This window comes from Musca autumnalis, unplaced genomic scaffold (assembly GCF_047663935.1).
Source record: "Musca autumnalis isolate F117 unplaced genomic scaffold, ASM4766393v1 scaffold_5, whole genome shotgun sequence".
Taxonomy (NCBI): domain Eukaryota; kingdom Metazoa; phylum Arthropoda; class Insecta; order Diptera; family Muscidae; genus Musca; species Musca autumnalis.
This window is the reverse complement of record NW_027412088.1, coordinates 89,668,207-89,690,058: the sequence shown is the minus strand read 5'-3', so window position 1 is coordinate 89,690,058 and position 21,852 is coordinate 89,668,207. Positions and strand designations below refer to the sequence as shown.

General features: G+C 39.0%; 1 protein-coding gene across 8 annotated transcripts in view; it reads right to left on the bottom strand.

The window, feature by feature from the left end:
• The window catches only part of brp (ELKS/RAB6-interacting/CAST family member bruchpilot), a 414,951-nt gene that overhangs the window by 303,477 nt on the left and 89,622 nt on the right, over positions 1-21,852 (bottom strand). For 5 of the 8 annotated variants that reach the window (XM_073956928.1, XM_073956930.1, XM_073956931.1 and 2 more), the window contains exons 4-7: positions 10,626-10,742; positions 10,359-10,532; positions 9,981-10,237; positions 3,597-3,843 (exon numbers count right to left, since the gene is read on the bottom strand). In XM_073956928.1, coding sequence (XP_073813029.1) covers positions 3,597-3,843; positions 9,981-10,237; positions 10,359-10,532; positions 10,626-10,742 — 795 coding nt within the window. Of the gene's footprint in view, positions 1-3,596; positions 3,844-9,980; positions 10,238-10,358; positions 10,533-10,625; positions 10,743-16,821; positions 17,147-21,852 lie in introns of those variants that run through there. The other 3 variants (XM_073956929.1, XM_073956935.1, XM_073956936.1) reach the window with 2 other exon arrangements.

The following is a 21,852-nucleotide window of genomic DNA, read 5'->3' as shown; positions in this document are numbered from 1 at the left end:
ACTTCAATATTGCGAAGAAAAACACAAAAAAGAAGAATGTCAAAAAATTTACTTTTAGCCAAAGAATTCACATTTGCGACCAATGTACATCGGTAAGCTGCATTCACAACAGATATCCACTGCATATACCCCTCAATTGGCCCAATTGCTTAATCAAAGCACTCCTCGTCCCGACAACATATCAACACACTCCATGCAAACAGCCGCAAAATCCATACTTGGATACCAGAGACCTCCACCAAGGAACCCATGGTATTACCAGGAGTAGTGTGCTGCTACCAAAAAGAAAAATGAGTCATATAGGGCTAATTTACCATCAGTAGCAACGCGTAGAGTACGAGAGAGTTATCGGGAGAAATAGAGAGAGGAGAAACGTCATTTCCTTGGGAAAAGAGAGAAATGGAAAAGCGAGAGTGTGATAAAATCGAGATGTACAGGAGTCAGAATGAAGTCCGAAAATTCTACCAAAGAATAAAACATCAAACTGATGGCTTTGGTACAGACACATCTTGCTGTAGAGAGGGTGCAAGGTAATTTGGTAACAGATACAGATAGTGTGCTCGGGATATGGAAATAGTATTTTTCCAAACTGTTTGTAGCCAATACTAGTGAAGTCGTCGAAGATACAACAGATCCAATCCCAGAAGATGATATTGAATGTATACCGCCCAGTCAACATGAGGTTAGGATAGCAATAAATCGGCAGAAGAAAAGTAAGGCAGCAGGAGCCGATGGCCTAGCAGCCGATCTGTTCAAAGCCGGAGGCGACACGCTGATAAGATGTATGCATCAGCTATATAGCACCATCCGGCAGGAAGAACGCGTACCCTGCTATTGGAACCTGAGCATCCTGTGTCCTGGGACATAAGTCTTCTCCCTATTGCCTACAATATATTGCGAACAGCTAAAGCCTATGGTGAACGAAATAATTGGGCCATGCCAATGTGGCATTAGAATTGGCAAATCCACCATTAACCAGACATTCACCTTATGGCTAATCATGGGAAAGATTCAAGGAATGGAGATCGACACATACTAATCTATTTGCCGACTAGAATATCACTTTCGACAGCCCTATATGTTCAAAGATATTCATGTCTGAGTTCGGCATAACCGCAAGGCTCATAATACTTTGCAAATGACTTCAGCTGACAAGCGATGTTTAGTTAAAATAGGAAAGATTCTCTCCGAGTACTTCCAAACGAGCCAAAAAGACAGTCTTTTGTGTTATCTTTTCCAATTTGCTGCTGGAGAAGGTCGGGATCCGGAAGTAAATAAATTGGACACATTATACAGGTAGGGTCGATCACATGTATTCCTTTACAAATCGTAAGAAAGAATCTACTATAGAGGGATCTTTAGTTGATCCGCAGAGGGAAATCGAACCCGCGAGTGGACGCCATAGGAGTCATATTTTGTGTAAACGTAAGCCAAACTGGAACGACTCCAACGAAAACTATCCTATTTTTTAATTTTAGTCTAGATTATGGAATGTATAATTTTCATCAGGGACGATCCGGTTATTTGACCCGAAAGTCCAGATCCAAAAACCGGTTTAACCGGTTCGCCTCATAATGTATTTACGCATTCTATATCTTCATATATCGACGCCTCCAAACAATAGTATGCTAAGTCGATTTAGCATGTTTTCAAGTTCTTTACATTTTTATATTTAACGTCCTTTAACTTAAATTCTGTCAAATTTTGGTAAAGATCGGACAATCCGAAAGAAGTTATAAACAAATATTTACTTAGCATAGTACTGAAGGTCAAAGAAATTTCCAAACTTTTAGAGCTTGTCCTGAAAAACTCGCTTTTCAGAATTAGCAAACTGTTATTTGGAGGTGTCGAACGTCCTTTAATTAAATTCCGTCTAATTTTGGTAATATGAACAAATATTGACTTAGCATAGTACTGAAGTTCAAAAAATGTCTAAACTTTGAGAGCTTCTCCTGCAAAACTCACTTTTTAGACTTAGCATACTATTATTTGGAGGTGTCGATATGTAGATTGCGATATCTCATGAATGGTGATTCCTGTTTGAAAACGCATTTAAAAAGTGCATAGATTTTAAATTTACAACATTTACTTTAGTAGTTTTTTGAAAAAACTGAATAAGGCATCCAAAAACTGACTTTGGACCCCGAATAACTTTTTTGAACACATGGGATCGAGGGGCATTGCTTCTACTAACAAACCCTAGTTCTCCATCAAAATTCGTCTATATTTACTACATCTCTCTTATACTACCGCTTAGGATCTGCGAAATATAGGGGACAAACGACCTGAAGCTTAAGATAAAAACGTTAATCAAGCGACTTAAAACACAGGGAAGGGGTTAATATTCAATTGAACTCTATGAGCTTTCAAATAAATAACACTGTGCAACAAAATTATTTTTTTTTCAAAATGATGGGAAAAACTGAGCATATTATGAAAGTAGGGCTAAAAATAAGGGACACGTGTATCGGCGTTTTTCACCTTGATATCGGAAATAACCAAAGTAGGCGGGGCAAGTTCCGACAATTTCTTGTTTTCCGAAATATGCGATTTAAGATATCTTGGAATCCGTGCATTTTAGACATATAGTGTCTGTGGCAACTTTAAGGACAAGAGTATGGGGAATGTTTGTGGTAAAAATTTTAACCCTCATGCTGTTCATTAAAAGGGTCTTTTCGGTCCTTTTTTCGAAAATCGTTCAAAATCTCCTTTAAAATGTGACCATATCAAATCAAAATATTCAACAAAATTGTTCGTCATAAAATTTTACTATAGATATCAGAATACACTAAATCTATAAATCTACTCTAATCGCCAGAAATCTCTATAAAGGAAAAACACGTTTTAGGTTTAAAGTCGGACTTCATCTGATTTTATTCAAAATTGTCCAACAAAACATAACACAGTGTAATCGGAACCGAATCTCCCATCTCTTGAAAGGATATACTTCGAAATTTGTTGTAAGAGAACATGTCACAGAAAAGCAAGACTCTCGGAAGTCTACCCTGAGTTAGGCTGATTTTATCATATTCAGTAATTTATGATAAATTAAATTATGAAAATATTGTTACTAATATTATATTTTACTGAAACTGTAAATTATAGGTCTTTTACAAATTTCATCCAAAACGAAACTTGCAATCCAGTTAAGGTATATTTCTAATTAAACTTTTTCAAATTGACAAAGTTTACTATTTGCCAACACAAATCCCAAATAAAGAGTTTATCAACAGACAGACTGTCAGTTAAAGATACAATATAAAAAAGCTAGGGTTGCTAACGTTTCTTCTTGTAAATTATATTTCTCACACCAGTAGTTTTCCTCATTATAAAAAGAGGCACACCTCCATTACATACAAACATATTTTAAAACTCATCGTCATTAACCTTCTGGCTTGGCAACGTTTAATATGACACCCCCATAACTACTTAGTCACTACACAAGATGTCTAGTTTATCTCAAGCGTTAATAAAGACAACACCAACAACACAATGTTATTATTTTGCTAATATGTATCTTTATACTTATGAACATTTTGTTATTGCTGTAGCTTTGCCTTAACTATCAATATTTAATTTTTATTTTTAGCACTTACCCATGCCCTTGGCCTGCAACATTTCCAATAATTTTTTAATGCTCTCATCGCGTGCAATCAAAGTTTGTTTTTGTGTTTCAACACGACACTCCAAATCTTTGATTGTCTCTCGTAAAATGCTAATTTCACGTTGTAAATGATCATTTTCCGCATAGACAGCCTCGATTTGTTGCTGCATCTCAATGTTGGGCTGGCGCATACGAGCACGTAGTTCTTCTTCTAATTGACGCACCAGCATTGCTTGTTTCTAAAAATGAAGGGAAAGAGAAAAAATATAAAAAATAATTAAATTAATATTATTTCGTAGGCGGCACTAGTGTACCACAAAGTCTCTGAGCTCAATGTAAATCTTCAGCGTAGCAGATGAGCACAAGGTCATCTGCATTAGAGTAGATTAGTTCAAAGGTCGTTTACTGTAGAGTAAATGAACTCAAAATGTATATACTGTAGAGAAGGTGAGCTCAAAGGTAGGATCGCACCAGAAGTGAAAGATTGCACCAGTGTTTTCTATACTGACCTACATCACTTGAGTCTGGCTCTAATGAACCGTAGATGAATGTATGGTGGTAGCAGTCAGCTGTGGAACTGCCGAGGCAGAGTTGCTGAACGTATACATCGTATATACAATAGCTGTACTCCAGCTTATAGGCCCGCTTTTGGAAGGCCATAACCGTCTAGTCTTGGGGGACTTTAATGTTGATCATGAGTTGTGATATTCGGTCCTCGGAAACGACCAGAGGGTCATCGTGCTGACAGAGAAAATTTACAGCTAAACGTTTTGTACGGTCAATGAGGACGACCCTACCAGGATAAGTGAAGAGTGCCACAGTTCGCCAGACATAATCATCGTGTCACCTGGTCTGACAAATAACGTCACTTGGTAACCCGTCGTGTCTCTTGGATAAGACCATTTCCCCATAATTGTCTCCATCAGGAGGCCGTCCGCTTTTATCAGCTCTGAAAGCCGCACTTTGGTCAATCATGGGAAAGTTAATTGGCCGAGTTTCAGAAAGTTCACTAATCACCGCTTCAGAGACCTTCCTAATTCATCTGATGTTCGGCTAGCAGAACGGGCGTTCCGAGACATCATCAATGCTGCAGCCGCTCGCCATATACCTGATGGTCGAATACCCGAAGTGAGCCCAACCTTTCCAGCAGAGGCGACAAGAGTAGCAAATGAGCGTGATGAACTTTGTCGTGCCAACCCCAGTGACCCCAGAGTCAATGATGTGACACTGGTTAACAGTTAACAGGTTGGTGAGCATATACGAAGCAAGTGGATAAATCATTTGAAGAGTTGTAACATTGGCGGCGGAATAAGTAAATTGTCGGTAAGTCACTGTTGAACCCCGAAAAGAAGTAAGATAGGGCTTCAGTCGCGTTTGACGACGTTAGGATGACTAATCCGAAGAGGAGCGCAAGTTATTTCATTCGACAGTTTGTTGAGGATCCCTAGAGTGACAGGGCGAAGAGAAGATTATTACGTCGCACTATATCTCTTCCCACTGAGGATGAACCACCACAATTTACAATGGCTGATGTTGCGAATGTCATCAGGAATGCTAAATTCTCCGAAGCGTTGCCATCTGATGGAATCTCCATGGTAATTTTGAAACAGCTGGATGTACGGGAGTCGAATATATCACAAAAATGCTCAACCTGTGGCCACCCACTCATATCGTTCTTGAAGTCTGGAAAATGGGCAGCATGGTCCCGCTACTGAATCAATGCAAGGATGCCAGAAAAGCTGAATCGTACATGCCGATTTCCCTTTTGTCGCTCGTAGCAAAGACCCTTGGCGCTTTAGTCCTCCCTAACGTTTGAAACAGCTATCCAGCTGCCGCTCATCAGCATGGATTTCGTAAACAGCACAGCACGACAACAGCGCAACACGCTATCTCCACATATATTAGTCGAGGACTCAGCAGATCGTGTGACAGAACAGTAATTGCAATGCTTGAATTATTAAAAGTCTTTGTCGAGCACTCCAACCTGTTTGAGGACATCGAGCAGACAACCCTACGGCCAAGTTTGAAACATTGGATAATTAATTATATGCGTTGATGCCAGTCATACGTGGAATTCAGGAAGAAGTCCATACCCCGTAGTGTTAAATATGGAGTTCCCCAAAGGTGCGATGATATCTCCGGAACTGTTTAACTTCTAGCTCTCCTGTATTCCGCCCCCAGACGACATTGAGATCGTAACGTGATGTCATATGTGAAAGGCTGATCTTCTGTTTGACTGATGTTACCACCTCTTTCCATGCGGGGAATGTGTAAATATCCGCCACTAAATCTACGGCCACTCCGGTCACCGCATGGACAGCGCAGTTTGGAAGAGAATTGAATGTAGTGGTCGACGGCAGCAGAATTCCAACCACAAACTGCTCCAAAATTGTAGGTGTCACATTCGACACTACTTTCAAGTCGTGCGCGCACACCACTGCTATCTGCGACAAACTGAAATGTAGGAACAAGGTCCTCAAGTCCCTAGCCGGCAGCACTTGGGGTGCAGATAAAAAAATCATATTGACCTCATATAACGCTATAGGTCGGTCTGTAGTAAGCTATGCGGCAGCAGTGTGGCCCACCAACATAAGTGCCACCCCGATGAAAACAGTATTCAACCCCGTAAGAAGACCGTTCTGAGAACTGCAACAGGGTGCCTCCTCATGCCATCAGTTAAGGCTAAAACGCCGACCTGGGTAAACTTTAATTAAGTCTCTATTTCTCTCCTTAGCATCCCAGCGTTGCGAAGTCCCTTTTACGCTTGGGCAACGCTACCCGTGTAGCATTTCGTTCAGTCTACATTTCCATCATTTGCGTTCAAGAGATATCACATGGAAATTTATAGACCTTTTAGCCCTCACATTGCCCCAAGAATGGCATTGATTTCTTTAATTGCTGACTTCTTGGTTTCAATGTTTTCGGATTGGAATATGCTGCAACTCACAGTAGAAATCGAGTTCAATACTAATAATACTAAAGCCTCCAAGGCCAAACAGATCTTCCCAAGAGGTTTTTTATAGACAAAAGACCTGCAAAAGAGGTCTCATGTAAATGGAAGACCTTACTAAGAAGCCTTCTGTAGATGGAAGACCTTCCCAAGGGGTCCTACATAGTCCAAAGACCTGCGCAAGAGGACTATCATAGATGGAAGACATTAACAATAGGCTTTCTGTAGCTGCAAAACCTTCCCAAAAGGACTTCAATCTACACCTTTACTAGAAGTCTTCTAAAGTCAAAAACATTTGCAAGAGGTTTTCTGTAGATAGAAGGCCTTCCCAAGAAGTCTTCTATAGTCAAAAGTACCGTACAAAACATCTTCTGTAGAAGACTAAAAGTCTTCTATAGTCAAAAGACATTCGCAAGAAGTCTTCTGTAGATAGATGACCTTCCCAAGAAGTCTTCTATAGTCAAAAGGCTTGTACAGAAGGTCTTTTATAGCCAAAAAACCTGCTCATGAGGTTGTCGTGAAATTCTCAGCAAATGTTCAGAAATGTCCCGTGGTCCTAAATGCTATATATTTGTTGATGAATTTCGGGGGCCTATTGCTTTATAATCGCTTTATTTGCTAAACTTATGAATGCATCGGCTTGCAAATTAATTTTCGAGATAATGGTGGTTGCCCCCGATCAAATTCTCTTTCTTGGTGCCATGTTGAGGCAACCAGGCATGTTAGGAAGGACGTTCATAACCAAGAAAGAGAGGTCCAGCGTTACAAGCCTATCAAGCAAGTTTAGTTAGCATTTACAAGGATGCAGTGGCAGATGCCATAAACAGATATCGTTTGAATGTGATCCTCGGAGAACATCCGGTATCTATCGTAGCTGAGGGGCGCCACAACAAACCGGAGTATTTTTGGCTCAACTACGCTCGGGATGGTGCAGTCATCTCAATTTCTATAGGGCAAGAATTTATGACACTGTGCAAAACATATTCCCAGTATTCGGCACAGGACAGCACGACACACTGCACCTTTTCAACTGCCCTACCAAATCTACTCAATTTACTTGAGTGGATCTCTGGTTACATCCCATCGAAACAGCCAAATTCCTAGAACTGGAGGTAGACCCAGATCCATTATGACAAGTAAAAAAGTATCAGTTGGCTTTGCCGACATAGGTATACCCTCAGCCTGTGTGAATTGATACACCTTTTTCCCAAAAAACGTATGCATTTAGGAGGGCTTCAGAAATTTGGGCGTATGGATCTCAAAAGTATTGCGAGGAGGTGCCTAAAGTAATGGACCTACATAGTTCATTTTGGAAGTGTGTCTCATTTTGGGAGTCATTCCTCTCGATGAGCACATTATATCAGGAAACATGGACTTGGCCACGAAAAACGTCATATCGCTGTAAACAGGGCTACTAGAAGCATCTTCGGTAAAAATTTCCAAAGGATTCTCCGACAGACCTCTAACCGCACTTAAACAATTTTGATAATTTTTGTGGGTGGTACCCTAATGGACCCATAGGGGTTACCGCCCTATGTTCAACATGAACTTTGTTTGTTTGATATGTTTTCATATTATTTTGTATCACATTTCTTTAGCAAATAAAAAAGGACATATATATAAAAATATCCGTTTATGAGATTTTTCTGTTACCATTTTATCGAATGTTTTCAAATTTTGTGGCGGAGGTACAGGAAGGACTGGACCTATAAGCGCCACCTTCGAATTTCATCTAATATAATATTACGATATGAAAAGTGTGGACCAAAGCAGTATTCGGTTCGGGATTTGTCGTGCGCACCAGCCACTACACATGTTTGCCGTAATGGTTTTTTACAGCTTTCGGGTCATTTTATCAATAAGTATGGACTTGCCACTGAAAAAACTTGTACCATCGTAATAACGGCCTTGAGGGCAATTTGTTCCAAGAAAAATCAAAACGATTCGAGAGGAGCTCCTAACCTGCACTTTTCCGAAATTAGGTTTGGGAGGTATCCGAAGGAGTTGACATGTATAGTTCATATTCTAAACTGATATATGTCTCGTAGAAATATTACGATGTGCAAAGTATGGACCAAATCGGTTACAGGGAGTGGACCGATATAGTCCATATCCAACCTGATACACGACTAGATGAAAAAATACGATGTGCAAAGTTTGCACTAATCAGAAACTCCCTGCGAGAATTATCTTACGGATTTGCCAATTTGGTTGGTGCCGTCATGGTTTCTTGGAGCTTTTAGGCTAATATCTCAGGAAGTATGGACTTGTGCAAGAACAAAAATTGTACTATCGTAAGGGAAACCGCAAGGACAACATACTGAAAAAAATTCAAAATGATTCGAGAGGAGCTCCTAAACTACACTTTATCCGAATTTTGTGTGGGAGGTAGCCGGAGGAGTAGACCGATATAGTCCATATTCGAACCCGATCTATATCTGGAAGAAATAATACGATGTGCAAAGTCTGGGCCAAATCGATTGCTCCTTTCGAGAGTTATCGTTCACACCATTTTACAGAACATTTTTGAACTTTTGTGGGGGAGGTACCTGAAGCAGTTGACCGATATGGCCCATCTTCGAACTTAAACTAAGTTTGGTCAAAATATTACGAAAGCCAAAGTTTGGACGAACTCGGTTAATCCGTTGGAGAGTTATAGTGCGCACCAGCCAGACAGACGGACATTGCTAAATCGACTCCAAATTGTCTCAAACGGATTCTGTCCAAACATACTTGGGGTCTAAATCCATTATTTCGATGATACACATTTTACCCGTATGAAAATGTATACACCCTCGTTAGCATAACTTCTGAGGATATAAAAACACTGTTACAACAACAACAGAGGAGCAGATGAGCTCAATTGTCACCTATTGCAGAGTAGATGAGCTCAATGATTATCAAATGTAGAGTAAATGCGCTCAAAGCTGATTTACTGTAGAGTATAAGAGCACAAATGTCAAGTGCATAGGTCATCTGCTGTTCTGTAGAGCAGATGAGCTCAAAGTTCACCTACTTTGTTTATTTATTCACAATTCATTAATCCCGCAAAGCTTTAGGCCTGTCTGCAGGAATCGTCCACTCTATGGTAATTGAGATTAAATGCCATTTACTCAAGAGTAGCAGAGCTCTAAAGTCATTTAACATGGACCGGAATAGAGTAAAGCTATTCAAGTTTAAGCTCTTAAATTAGTTCAAAGATCATTTATTGGGGAACTGATTATTTCAGTAAAATGTCTTTTGGAGGGCAAACATATATTGTGTAGCCGAGCATAAAGGTTATCTACACTAGGGAAGATGGACTACTGGAGATTATGGCTCAGAGTCAGAAGCAACCGGATTGGAATAAGATGCATATGATTTCTTCCTAGGGTTCAGGGAAATCATGAAATAATTTGTTGGAAGGTAACTTCTTCCGCTACTCACCTGATTTTCCGTGCTAAGCAATTTCAGCTGGTCATTAATCAAACTATATTTGGCGCTTTCTTCTTTGCGGAGGGCTCGTTCCTTTTTCAGTTCGGGTGACCAAAAAGTCTTAATACTGTGCATGGAACTACCAAGTTTTTGATTTGTCAACTCCAGTTCGCGTTTAAGTTGACCCAGCTCTCTCTGCAGATCTGTGTTTTGATGTTGTAAATCGCCCAAATACGCTCGATCCGTAGGTGGTATACCGGAATTAAAACCTGGAAGGAAAAATAAAAATAAACAACATATTCATTTTTCATCATAAACAATTTAAATCTCTCAAGAAAATGCCTACGGATTAAGTATTTGAGTAAAAAGGAGGTAATAATTGACACTTACCCAACGGATTAGGACTCTGCCTAGCTGAACGTCCATACAGTTCATCCTCCAAATACAAGCCACGCTCCAAAGATCGATCTCGCGAACGATCTCTGGGCTCACGTATGGGTATGAACTCACGATCATGATGATCTACCAGACCTCCTCTATCCAAGGACTGATAACGGGGGGCTCCTTTGTAACGAATTGAAAATTAAAAAAAGAAGAAAATATTTTCAAATATTATTTTTTGTTTCCTCCTTCGTTGACATAAAAATTCATATTTACTTGGATAATCCAGACCATGTGACATTACGGGTCTACTGGCACTTCGACTTCGATGATGTCCCGCCCCCGCGGGACTTGTTGGCTCATCCATGTCTCTGTAGTATGGACTGCCCATTGCTGAAATTCATACAATTATGATGATGATATCATGAGGATGATGACAGGGGGGTTGTGGTGACATAAGAGGGGAAATGTTTGGCGGGGGATTTGTTTGATTGTTTTTGTTGTTGTTTGGGGGTTTGGGAGTTTTGTTGTTGTTTGGTTGGTTGGGTTAGTACAGAAATTTTCAAAAAACGAAAAATAAAACAAATTTTAAAACAGTGCAGGCGGGATACATTTTTGTTTGTCTTTGGATTTGCTGCTATTGTAGCGTTGTTTAGAAACAAAACAAAAACAAAATAGGAAAGAAATGCTTACAAAGAGAGAAAAAAAGGAAAACAAAATGAAAGCCAACGTAAAAAGATAGAAAACCGAAACAACAACTTAACAGGAAACATTAGAAATGAACTGAAAAAAGAAACGCTATTAGCGCCAAATAATGAGTGTCATCAAAATCTGTGTTGTTCGGTAAGTGATAGTGTATGCGTGTGTCTGTGTGAGTGTGCTTTTGAAATGGTGCAAGTAGTAGAGGAGCTATGCGATTGAAGGACAATGTAATGTAACGAAAACAAAAAAGCTTTTGCTTCTTTCTCTGTACAATTAATAGTCTCCTAATGACCCTAATTAAGGATGAGTTGCAGAAAATCTGTTGTTACACTCAAAATGAATGGATGTAGGAAGGACGAAAAGACTCTTAAAACTTTACATGAATCTTTAGTGTTAGTTTAAGCTTAGATAAATAAATACAATACTAAATAGAAATTTGTGACGGTGAAGACATTTTCCTTATCAATTGCAGATCAGTCCTCTAGTCCACATCGAATCGCAATGGAATTTGTTTATTTATTTTTTACAGTCATAAAACATGTTCTATTTGATAAGGGAAGGGGGAGTCAAATGTCTTCATCTTAATATGAAACACTATGTATCCTAGGTTCATTGGCAAAATTGCTTGAGCCTAACAAAACAATCTCCACTGACGTTGGTTTCCCAGAAGGGAAGTTCGAGAGGAACTATCCCCACAAAGCTTGCACTTCTTGAACAGGAGTAACCCCTGTCGATGGACGACTGGATCAGTACGGATCACTTAATATACCATCAAAACATTTTGCGGGTAACAACGGGAGAGTCAATAGATAAAATTGTATCGGACCGTATACCTGAAAAAATTGTAGCTGCCTCATGCGAGGCATTAATTCCAGACAGAGACTCGTGGATCGGCGGAACTCTAGTACAAATGCCGACTGGAAACTGTTGTTATACAGACGGCTCCATGCTATGTGGGAGAGGGGACTGGGTCTTTTCATTGAAGAACCAGAGACCGAAATATCTCTTCGTTTGCCGGATAACAATACTGTCCATCAAGCGGAGATCCGAGCGATTACAGAGTGTCTGAACTGGCTTAATGCCAACACGAGACCAAATACTGTAAACGTCCTTACGGACTGTAAAACTGCAATCAAAGCAATAACATCCAAGACAGTAAAATCACAAACAGTTTTGGATTGTATAAATTCGATCAACAGCTATACTCACCATGGCATAATGCGTATAATATGGGTACCGGGACATGCGGGGAATAGAGGTAATGAGATAGCAAATTCTCTGGCAAAAAAGGGAAGGGAATTTGCAACCTTAAACTTAGCGAACGCAAAGCCACTAAACGCGTCTCGGCTAGAGTTAAAAACTTGGGCAAAAATTGCCCACTTATCCCTATGGAATAGAGAGGAAATATCCACAAAAATCCTATGGGGAAACCTAAATGAGGAAAAAAGTAAAAACCTATTACTGCTAGGTAAGGCAGAGCTGAGTAGACTTACAGGTGTCCTTACAGGTCACCTGGGTTTACAAGCTGATCTGCATAAAATAAAATGTGCAGACAACAGCGTATGCAGGGAATGCGGAGAAGATGACGAAACATTGGATCATTTTCTCTGCCAATGCCCGCCTTTCGAAAACATAAGATCCCAGTTTTTAGGGAACGACACAATACCAGATCTTAATCAGGTAATTGTAGACGACCTAAAACAATTACGGGATTTTGTTAAGGGCACAGAGTTCCTGAAATAAAATACAGTAGAGTCATCTTTTTCCGGCTTATGTGTATGTCCACCAGGGCATGTGGCGATTTCTCGCCCCTTTTTTCAACCTAACCTAACCCCTGTCGAAGTCCATATGGAGGTCACGATAGATGGAACCTCCAGTTCAGGTACAGTCTGTGACAACGTCAACCACTTCAAGGGTCGCTAGTCCTCAATCGGATATCACGACCAGTGGTTGTGAAGAAGATGAGGCCGTCTGCTTCCGAATCCCTCCAAAGCACCAATAGTATGGAAGCAGCAAAAGCTTAGTTTTGTGCAGATAAATCAGGAACAGAGAGATTTGTGCTTCCGACTCCCTCCAAAGCACCAATATAATGGAAGCAGCAAAAGCTTAGCTTTGTGCTGAAAAATATGCAACACTCCAAAACTGTGATGTAGTTGGTCGGAGCTTAAACCATCTGATGACCAGCCTCACCTCGGTAAATAAAACACTTGCTATAATTCGGAATCCCTTGCTATAATTCGGAACCAACATCAGTCTTATTTGCGCTCCACAATCAATCGTCTAATAATGAAATGAGGCTCATAGACTTCGCAGCGGCAAAGACATGGTAGTTAGCAGTACCAGGTTAAGACATGTCAACATTCATAATGGCACCTAGCTGTCTCCAGACAAAAAACCAAGACATCAAATGCAGATGGGAGAGATTCATTGAGCGTATTGTTCCGAGGACCTACCATCGACTCGGAACACCATCTTGTTGCAAAGGCATGTACCCGATAAAACGTGCAATCGCAACTGGCCCCTCCGATTACATATCCGCATATTGGCAAGGTATTGCCCTCTCCACGCAAACAGACGCAAAATCCATACTTTGATATAATAGAAAAAGGTGGTAAGAGGAGTCAAATAGGAGTTCAGCCTTTGACAGGTGACATCAGTGAAGGAACCTGAAGTAGTCTGCTCGATGTCCTCAAACTGCGTGGAGTGCTTGACAGTATCAAAGGTTTTTGATAAGTCAAGCGCCACTATCACTGTTCTATCACACGACTTTTTCTGGTTGAGTCCTCGACAAATATATGTGGATATCGCGTTCAGCGCTGTAGACGTGCTGCGCTGCTTACGGAATCCATGCTGATGATCGGAAACTGGATGAGTATTTCTGACACTGGGGAAGACTAAAGCCTCAAGGGTCTTTGCTACGGGTGGCAAAAGCGATATTAGTGTGTACCGTTCAGCTTTTTGATATCCTTGCTTGGTTTCAGTAGCGGGACCATAGTAAATTTGCCAAACTTCAAGAACTCGACTTAGGTCCCATTGCTTTGGATGATTTGGCATTCCTAATGACATTCGCAACATCATCCGTCGTTAACTGTGGTGGTTCATCCTCGTCGGGAAGAGATCCGATTCTTTCGTCCTGTCACTCTCAGGGTGCTCGACAAACTGTCGATTGAAATAACTTACGCACCTCTTTGGATAAGTCAGCGTCGCCAAACGTGACTGAAGCCCTCTCTTTCTTCTTTCCAGGGCTCGAGAGTGACTTAACTGTTTCAAACAATTCACTTTTTCTGGCTCCAATGTCGTAACTCTTCAGATGATTTAAACACTTGTTCCGCTTATGTTTACCGACCATTATGTTAACTTCCAGTATCAGCTCGCTGACTCTGGGGTCACTGGGGTTGGCATGACGAAGCTCATCACGCTCATTTACAAATCCTGTCGCCTCTGCTGGGAAGTTTGGTCTCACTTCGGGAATTCGACCAAAAGATATATAGTTGCAGCAGTGATGATGTCTCGGAATGTCCTCTTTGCTGCCCGAATATTTGAAGGGATGGACAAAGCAGTTATTAGCGAACTCTCTGAAACTAGGCCAATGGACGAGAATTCGGCCTTCTCATAGAAGAGCTTTAGGTCTTTTCATAGAAGAGCTTTTGGTCTTCTCATTGAAGAGCTCAAGGTCTTCTAGAAGAGCTTTAGGTGTTCTCATAGAAGAGTTTTAGTTCTTCTCATAAAAGGGTTTTAGGCCTTCTCATAGAAGAGCTTTAAGTCTTCTCGTGGAACAGCTTTAGGTCTTCTCATAAAAGAGCTTTAGTTCTTCTCATAGAAGAACTTTAGGTCTTCTCGTAGAAGAGCTTTAGGTCTTCTCGTAGAAGAGCTTTAGGTCTTCTCTTAGAAGAGCTTTAGGTCTTCTAATAGAAGAGCTTTAGGTCTTCTTATAGAAGAGCTTTATGTCTTCTTATAGAAGAGCTTTATGTCTTCTTATAGAAGAGCTTAAAGTCTTCTTATAGAAGAGCTCAAGGCCTTTTTAAAGAAGAGCTCAAGGTCTTCTTATAGAAGAGCTCAAGGTCTTTTTATAGAAGAGCTCAAGGTCATCCTATAGAAGAGCTCAAGGTCTTCTTATAGGAGAGCTCAAGGTCTTCTTATAGAAGAGCTCAAGGTCTTCTTATAGAAGAGCTCAAGGTCTTCTTATAGAAGAGCTCAAGGTCTTCTTATAGAAGAGCTCAAGGTCTTCTTATAGAAGAGCTCAAGGTCTTCTTATAGAAGAGCTCAAGGTCTTCTTATAGAAGAGCTCAAGGTCTTCTTATAGAAGAGCTCAAGGTCTTCTTATAGAAGAGCTCAAGGTCTTCTTATAGAAGAGCTCAAGGTCTTCTTATAGAAGAGCTCAAGGTCTTCTTATAGAAGAGCTCAAGGTCTTCTTATAGAAGAGCTCAAGGTCTTCTTATAGAAGAGCTCAAGGTCTTCTTATAGAAGAGCTCAAGGTCTTCTTATAGAAGAGCTCAAGGTCTTCTTATAGAAGAGCTCAAGGTCTTCTTATAGAAGAGCTCAAGGTCTTCTTATAGAAGAGCTCAAGGTCTTCTTATAGAAGAGCTCAAGGTCTTCTTATAGAAGAGCTCAAGGTCTTCTTATAGAAGAGCTCAAGGTCTTCTTATAGAAGAGCTCAAGGTCTTCTTATAGAAGAGCTCAAGGTCTTCTTATAGAAGAGCTCAAGGTCTTCTTATAGAAGAGCTCAAGGTCTTCTTATAGAAGAGCTCAAGGTCTTCTTATAGAAGAGCTCAAGGTCTTCTTAGAGAAGAGCTCAGAGTCTTTTCATAGAAAAGCTCAAGGTCTACTCAAAGAACACCTCAAAGCCTTCTCATAGAAGAGCTCAAAGTCTTCTCATAGAACACCTCAAAGTCTTCACATAGAAGACCTCAAGGTAAAATGTATTTAGTTCTTATATCCGTTTGGGCGTTATGACATGTCACTTTATTTTCAACATTTTAAGCTTTCCTCATTATGAAGCGTACATAAACTTCTAGAGGGGACTTTAAAAATGAGTTATGTTACTAAGTTTTAACAGGTTTGATTTTTTTCTCATATTTTGCGCGATGACATACATTTTGTGGCTGATTTATGTTTCATATTTTATGGCGATTAAAATGACATGTTAAGTTTCCGTGCCTCTGCCGAACATTTTAAACTTTTTCCATTTCTAGAAGTAATAAATTTCTTTTATGAATATTTTCACAAAACCATTAAAGTGACATCTGTGGTTAATTTGAAAACTTTATCTCTGCCATCACTGGAAACTATTTCAAAGAATACAAAATTAAGATATGTCCCTGTGGTGGTGTATATCACCCCTACGCCCGCCCATCAACTCTATAAATCTTGAAAAGAAACCACTAATGTGTAGAGCTTTTGTGGGATATTTAAGAGCAATAATGAAATGTGGGTACAGGTATGGAAGAGGGAAGAAGGAACAGGAGGTAGGGAACTGGTAAATGTTACTAGTTTTGTTCTCAAAACAATGAAACCCCGGAAAAGAAAGGGCAAACAAGCATTCTCCACATAATGGTTATACAAATGTATATTTGTTTGTGGGTTTTTGAATTTGTTTCGGTGGTGATGACTTGATAAAGCTCACACTGCCACACGTACACAAATCACATACACACATGTGCATGATACTCAAAAAACAATAACAATTAAAATAATGGACAACAATATGGCGAGAATGACGAACGGACAATAACAACAACGACAACAAATAATGATGCCATTATTTACTAACCATAATTGCAATCCAGTTTGAGGCTTTTTTAATGTTAACTTGTCAGAGAGGTGAACAAGAGCGTGAACACTCACTGGCATCCACACCCACACAGTTTCACACGGTGACAGTTGGCGCGCAAATGGCACACAGGTGTGTACGTGTGTAATTAGCAACGCCCAAAACCAGGTGAGCAACTTGCCGTCCGTTCTTCTTCTACTTCTTCGTCTGATGTTATGAATATCGTTTTGTTGCAATTTCTACTTTGGCTGTTTGGCTGGCAAGTGATGATGTTGCCCTTGCTCCCACTGCTGGTGATGTTGTGATAAAATACTTGTGATGAGCTTTTTGTTGAGATGGTGTTGTTTGTGGGTAATGAGAGTCAGAGCGAAGCGAAAGATAAAGGAGGATTTGTTTCTTTCCTATAATTATTGTTGCCTTCTGCCTTTAGTTTACAAACTGTCCTTTTCTTCAAAAACTTTTTTTTTTCGTTTTAATGAAAAATTGGATTTTTCGTAAAATAGCCATTTTCACACGTAGCGTGTATGTCATGGTGGAGTGATGTGATGTGAGAGAGAGTGAAGCCCAGTGTTGGTTGCGTGCATGAGAATTTGGGGTGATGTGACAAAATGATAATGTCACGTTGTTTAACGTTGATGATAGTAATGTTTGTTTTTGTTTTTTGTTTCGATTATTTGGCAAATGATGTTGATGGTGGTGGGTGGTTGGTGGTGTGAGTGGGGGGTGTTGGTGTGTAAGTGCGTTTGGAGTTAATGGGGTTAGCGTGAGGCGCCCAGTGCAAAGTTTTACAAATGATATTTGTGTTTTATTTTGTAGTTTTTTGTTTGGTGTTTGTTTTTAACAAAAAGAAAATCACAAAAAAAAAATTTCAAATTATAATCCACCAAAACAAAATCAAAAAAAATGCATTTAAAAAGCAACAAAAAGTATGTTTTCATGCGCATGCGTGATGTAAGATAATAAAATTAGTTTTAGGATTAAAAACAAATTATATTTTTTGTCATCTTAAATAAAATTATTTCTCTTATAAATTGCACTCTTAAAACTAAAAACTTAATTAAAAAAATAAAAATAATAATTTTCAACTAAAAATTGTTTGTTAGTCAAATAATTTAGCATTTCTTTTTTTTAAATTATTAAAATATATTAACGTCTGTTAACGTGCACTAAATTTTTATGAAATAATTTTCCTTGCGTATTGTTTTACTTTCCTTTTTCTATACTATTTTTCTCCTTTTATCAGTTGGTTTACATTGAGATCTGCTTAACACTATAATGAATTTTATGATAATTTAATTGTTCCAATGAAAACGATAATGTCCTGGGAATTTTGCTTTTGTTCCTTTCTCCGCTTGTGGCGTTTCCGTATTCCCTTTTGGGTAGAAAGGCATAAATTTGTATTATTCTTTGTATACTTATTTTCCCTTTTGTCATTTCAGTTTTTTCGTTCTTTATCAATTATAATGGCCAAGCCTTTTGAGAATAAAAATGAGTAATTATAACCATCAATTAAATTTTGTACGAGGTATGGATGGGAAGTAGAGGAAAACTATTTGGTTGTTTTATAAACGAATGTATGCACATATGTATTTTAGTAACTACACATGTTCATTGTTGTTTGTGACTTTAGTATATTTGTAAGGCTCAGAAGGCTTTTAAAGATACTTTAACTGAAACATACTACAAAGATTTGGAAGCAATCAATTGTGTGATCTCTATTTTTTTCCAAAACAAATCCTTTACTCTGCCCGTTTATAAATTATACATTCAATTTAAATCAAGGACTTTCTACTAATTACAGTGTGAAAATCTAGGGCAGATATAACTCCTTTTGGAGATGAAAGCCCTTGGTGAGTATATTAAGAGTTCCGAAGGACAGATCCGCCGTGAGTCGAACTTCCGAGTTATGGCGCGATGAAATTTCTGCTGAAGACCCTGTAAGGCATCTGAAATTAGCGGTATATCTTTGTAAACTGTCTTTTAGCTTATTTATGAGATGACATTTCTTCAGTCAAATCGAATGAGGATTATTATAGTTACAAGAGCCTCTCAAAAAACATGGGCTTTAACGACGGATTTTTATTCTGCTTTATTTAAGTGCGTAAGAATATTTTCTATTTTAAAGTCCCATTTTTATACCCTCATTCATTGTGCTAAAGACGGTCCGGCTGGCTGGCAGGTGCGCACGATAACTCTCGAACGAATGCACCGATCAGGTCAATAATTTGGCATTCGAGATTTTCAGTGGTCCACTACGTCCGGTACCTTCCCCACAAAAGTACAACAATTATCGCTAAAATGGTGCGCGCGACTCTCGAAGGGAATAACCGAATCGGTCAAAATTTTGCATATGGTAATATTAGTTGCATGCATAGAAGGGGTTCCAAAAAAAATCGGAAAAAGTGAAGTTTTAGAGCTTCTTACGGGTCAAAATTGTCCACCTGAAATTTGTCGGTGTAGGTAAAAGTCTACATGTTGCCATCATAGGACGGTCCCTCCCGACATTCGGTATTTTGAAGGTTTCTGCATCATTATCAAACCGAAATGGATGAAATTTGGCATTTAGTCTTCGATGGGCACGGTGTGCCTTAATAAATTTAAATGGAAGGTGCTTACACCTCGGAAGTTTTTGCTGATTCTGAAACTACAATGCTCGTAGGAGGGATTTTAAAATAAATCGCGATTTAAGTTCACATTTTTAGGGGTTCTTAAGATTTTCACGATTTTGCTCAGAAACTGCGGGTCCTATGTAAATAGGCCTAAAGAAAGTATTGTAGCTGTGAAAATACTCCACAAGATTGGTATTTATGATATTTTCGTAGGTTTTACCGTTTTTGAGATAAAGAAGTTCAAATCGAGACAATGCAAAATTTTACTAACTAAACTTATATATCTTGAAAATTGTACAACCTAGGAAAAAATAAATCATCCAATCTTGTAGAGAATTTTCTCAGCTTCAACATTTTCTTTAGTCCCATTTTGATATGACTTGCGGTTTTCAAGCAAAATCGTGAAGATTTAAAATAAAAACCTAAAAATTTGAATTGAACCTCTATATCTCAAAAACGGTAAAACCTACGAAAATATCATAAATGCCAATCTTGGGGAGAATGTTCACAGTTATAACATTTTCTTTAGACTCATTTCGATACAACTTGCGGTTTCCAAGCAAAATCGTCAAAACCTAAAATTGTGAATTTTGATCGCGATTTATTTAAAAATCCATCCGGCGATTTTTTCTGTTTTTTTATTTTTCTTATCTATGAACATTGCTGTTTCAGAATCCGCAAAAACATCCCATGTGTAAGCGGTGTCCATTAAAAGTTAGTTAAGGCGCACTGTGCATAATATTGTTTTAAAAGGGGACGATACAGTCAGTGCATTGTCCCAATTTGAACTTCCATATCTCAAAAACGGTAAAACCTATGAAAATATCATAAAGGCCAATCTTGTGGAGAATTTTCTCTGCTACCCATTTACACAGAACTCGCGGTTTCCAAGCAAAATCGTGAAAACCTTAAGAACCCCTAAAAATGTGAACTTAAATCGCAATTTATTTTAAAATCCCTCCGGCGATTTTTTTGTTTCTTAATATTTCTCATCTACGAGCATTGTAGTTTCAGAATCAGCAAAAACTTCCGAGGTGTAAGCACCTTCCATTTAAATTTGTTAAGGCACACCGTGTGGGAGTTTAAAATATTATTTAGTCTTCATTGGATTTTAAAAAAAATTTTCGGCACAGGTCGACGTTTTGATTTGAATGTAATGATTTATACTCATTTTGGCGATTTTTGGCCCAAAATTTAAAAATGACGATTGGATGATTTTATGGTCCAAGATGATGATTTTTCTCGTAAGCCAAAATGGCTTGAAATAAAACATATTTAAACGAATGACCAATAAACCAATGTTGCAATTTCGATAATCTGAGCTTTTTAAAATTCTCAGCAATTTTCAGCCATATTGGCAAGAGTGCATCGATCAAATTAAATCTTTCTATATCCATAAAGGACCATGCTATAGCACTATGAAAAACTGGTTTGATGAATTAAATAGGGACCGACACTCGTTAAAAACGAAGGTGGTGAGTGTCGTCCAAAAACGGCCGTTGTGCTATAGAAAATTTAGGCTGTGCGTGAATGGATAATGCAAGATCGCCATGTTATATACAGCGAGATTGAGGCATCCTTGGGCATTTTTTCCACCAATGATATGATATGATATTGCACAATTTCAAAATTGCTCAAAAATAGGCAAAGAAATTGTGAATAAATGCGATCACGGTGCATCCAACAACGTTTAAAAGATCGTCACAGACGACGGATCTTGGATCTATGCCTATGAAGTTTCCGGAGAAATTTGAAAAACGAACAAGAGAAGACGAATCATTGCGCACTATGACAATGCAAGCTTTCAAACATCGATTTAAAGCATCGGCTTTTTGACCGTAAAAAAACGTGGAATTGATAGGTAATGCGTCGTACAGCCCTACCTTGGCACCCAATGACTTCATTTGATTCCCGAACATCAAGAAAAAGGCTTGTCAACGATTTTCATCACCAGAAGATGCTGTTGAAGTGTTCAGAATCCATGTCTTGGAGGTGTCTCAATCAGGTCACTATAAACAACAAAACAATTGATCCTATGTCAAACTATCCTGAGTACGTTTAGGCTAAAAACTGCCAAACTTTCCAAAACATGTCAAATGGCGTCTGGCAACAGTACGTGTTGTCTAGGCCACAAAATTGTCTAGTTCTCTTCGTATTTAAGTGTCTGAATTTCTTTGTGGACAACGGTACCTCGGTTTTAAATCTAAATCTTCCTTGAAAAATTGTCGAGATGAAATGAAATTATATCTATATCACGTTGTGATCAAATGTATAAGTCCACCTTTCGAAACTTTCAACTGACCCTCAGTGTTGAATGACTGTTTTTATTGATATCCGATTGCCCAACAACCAAAATATGCGTGGATTGCCGACAAACATGGACAATCACACATTCATGGAAGCAAAATTCGAGTAAAGCTGT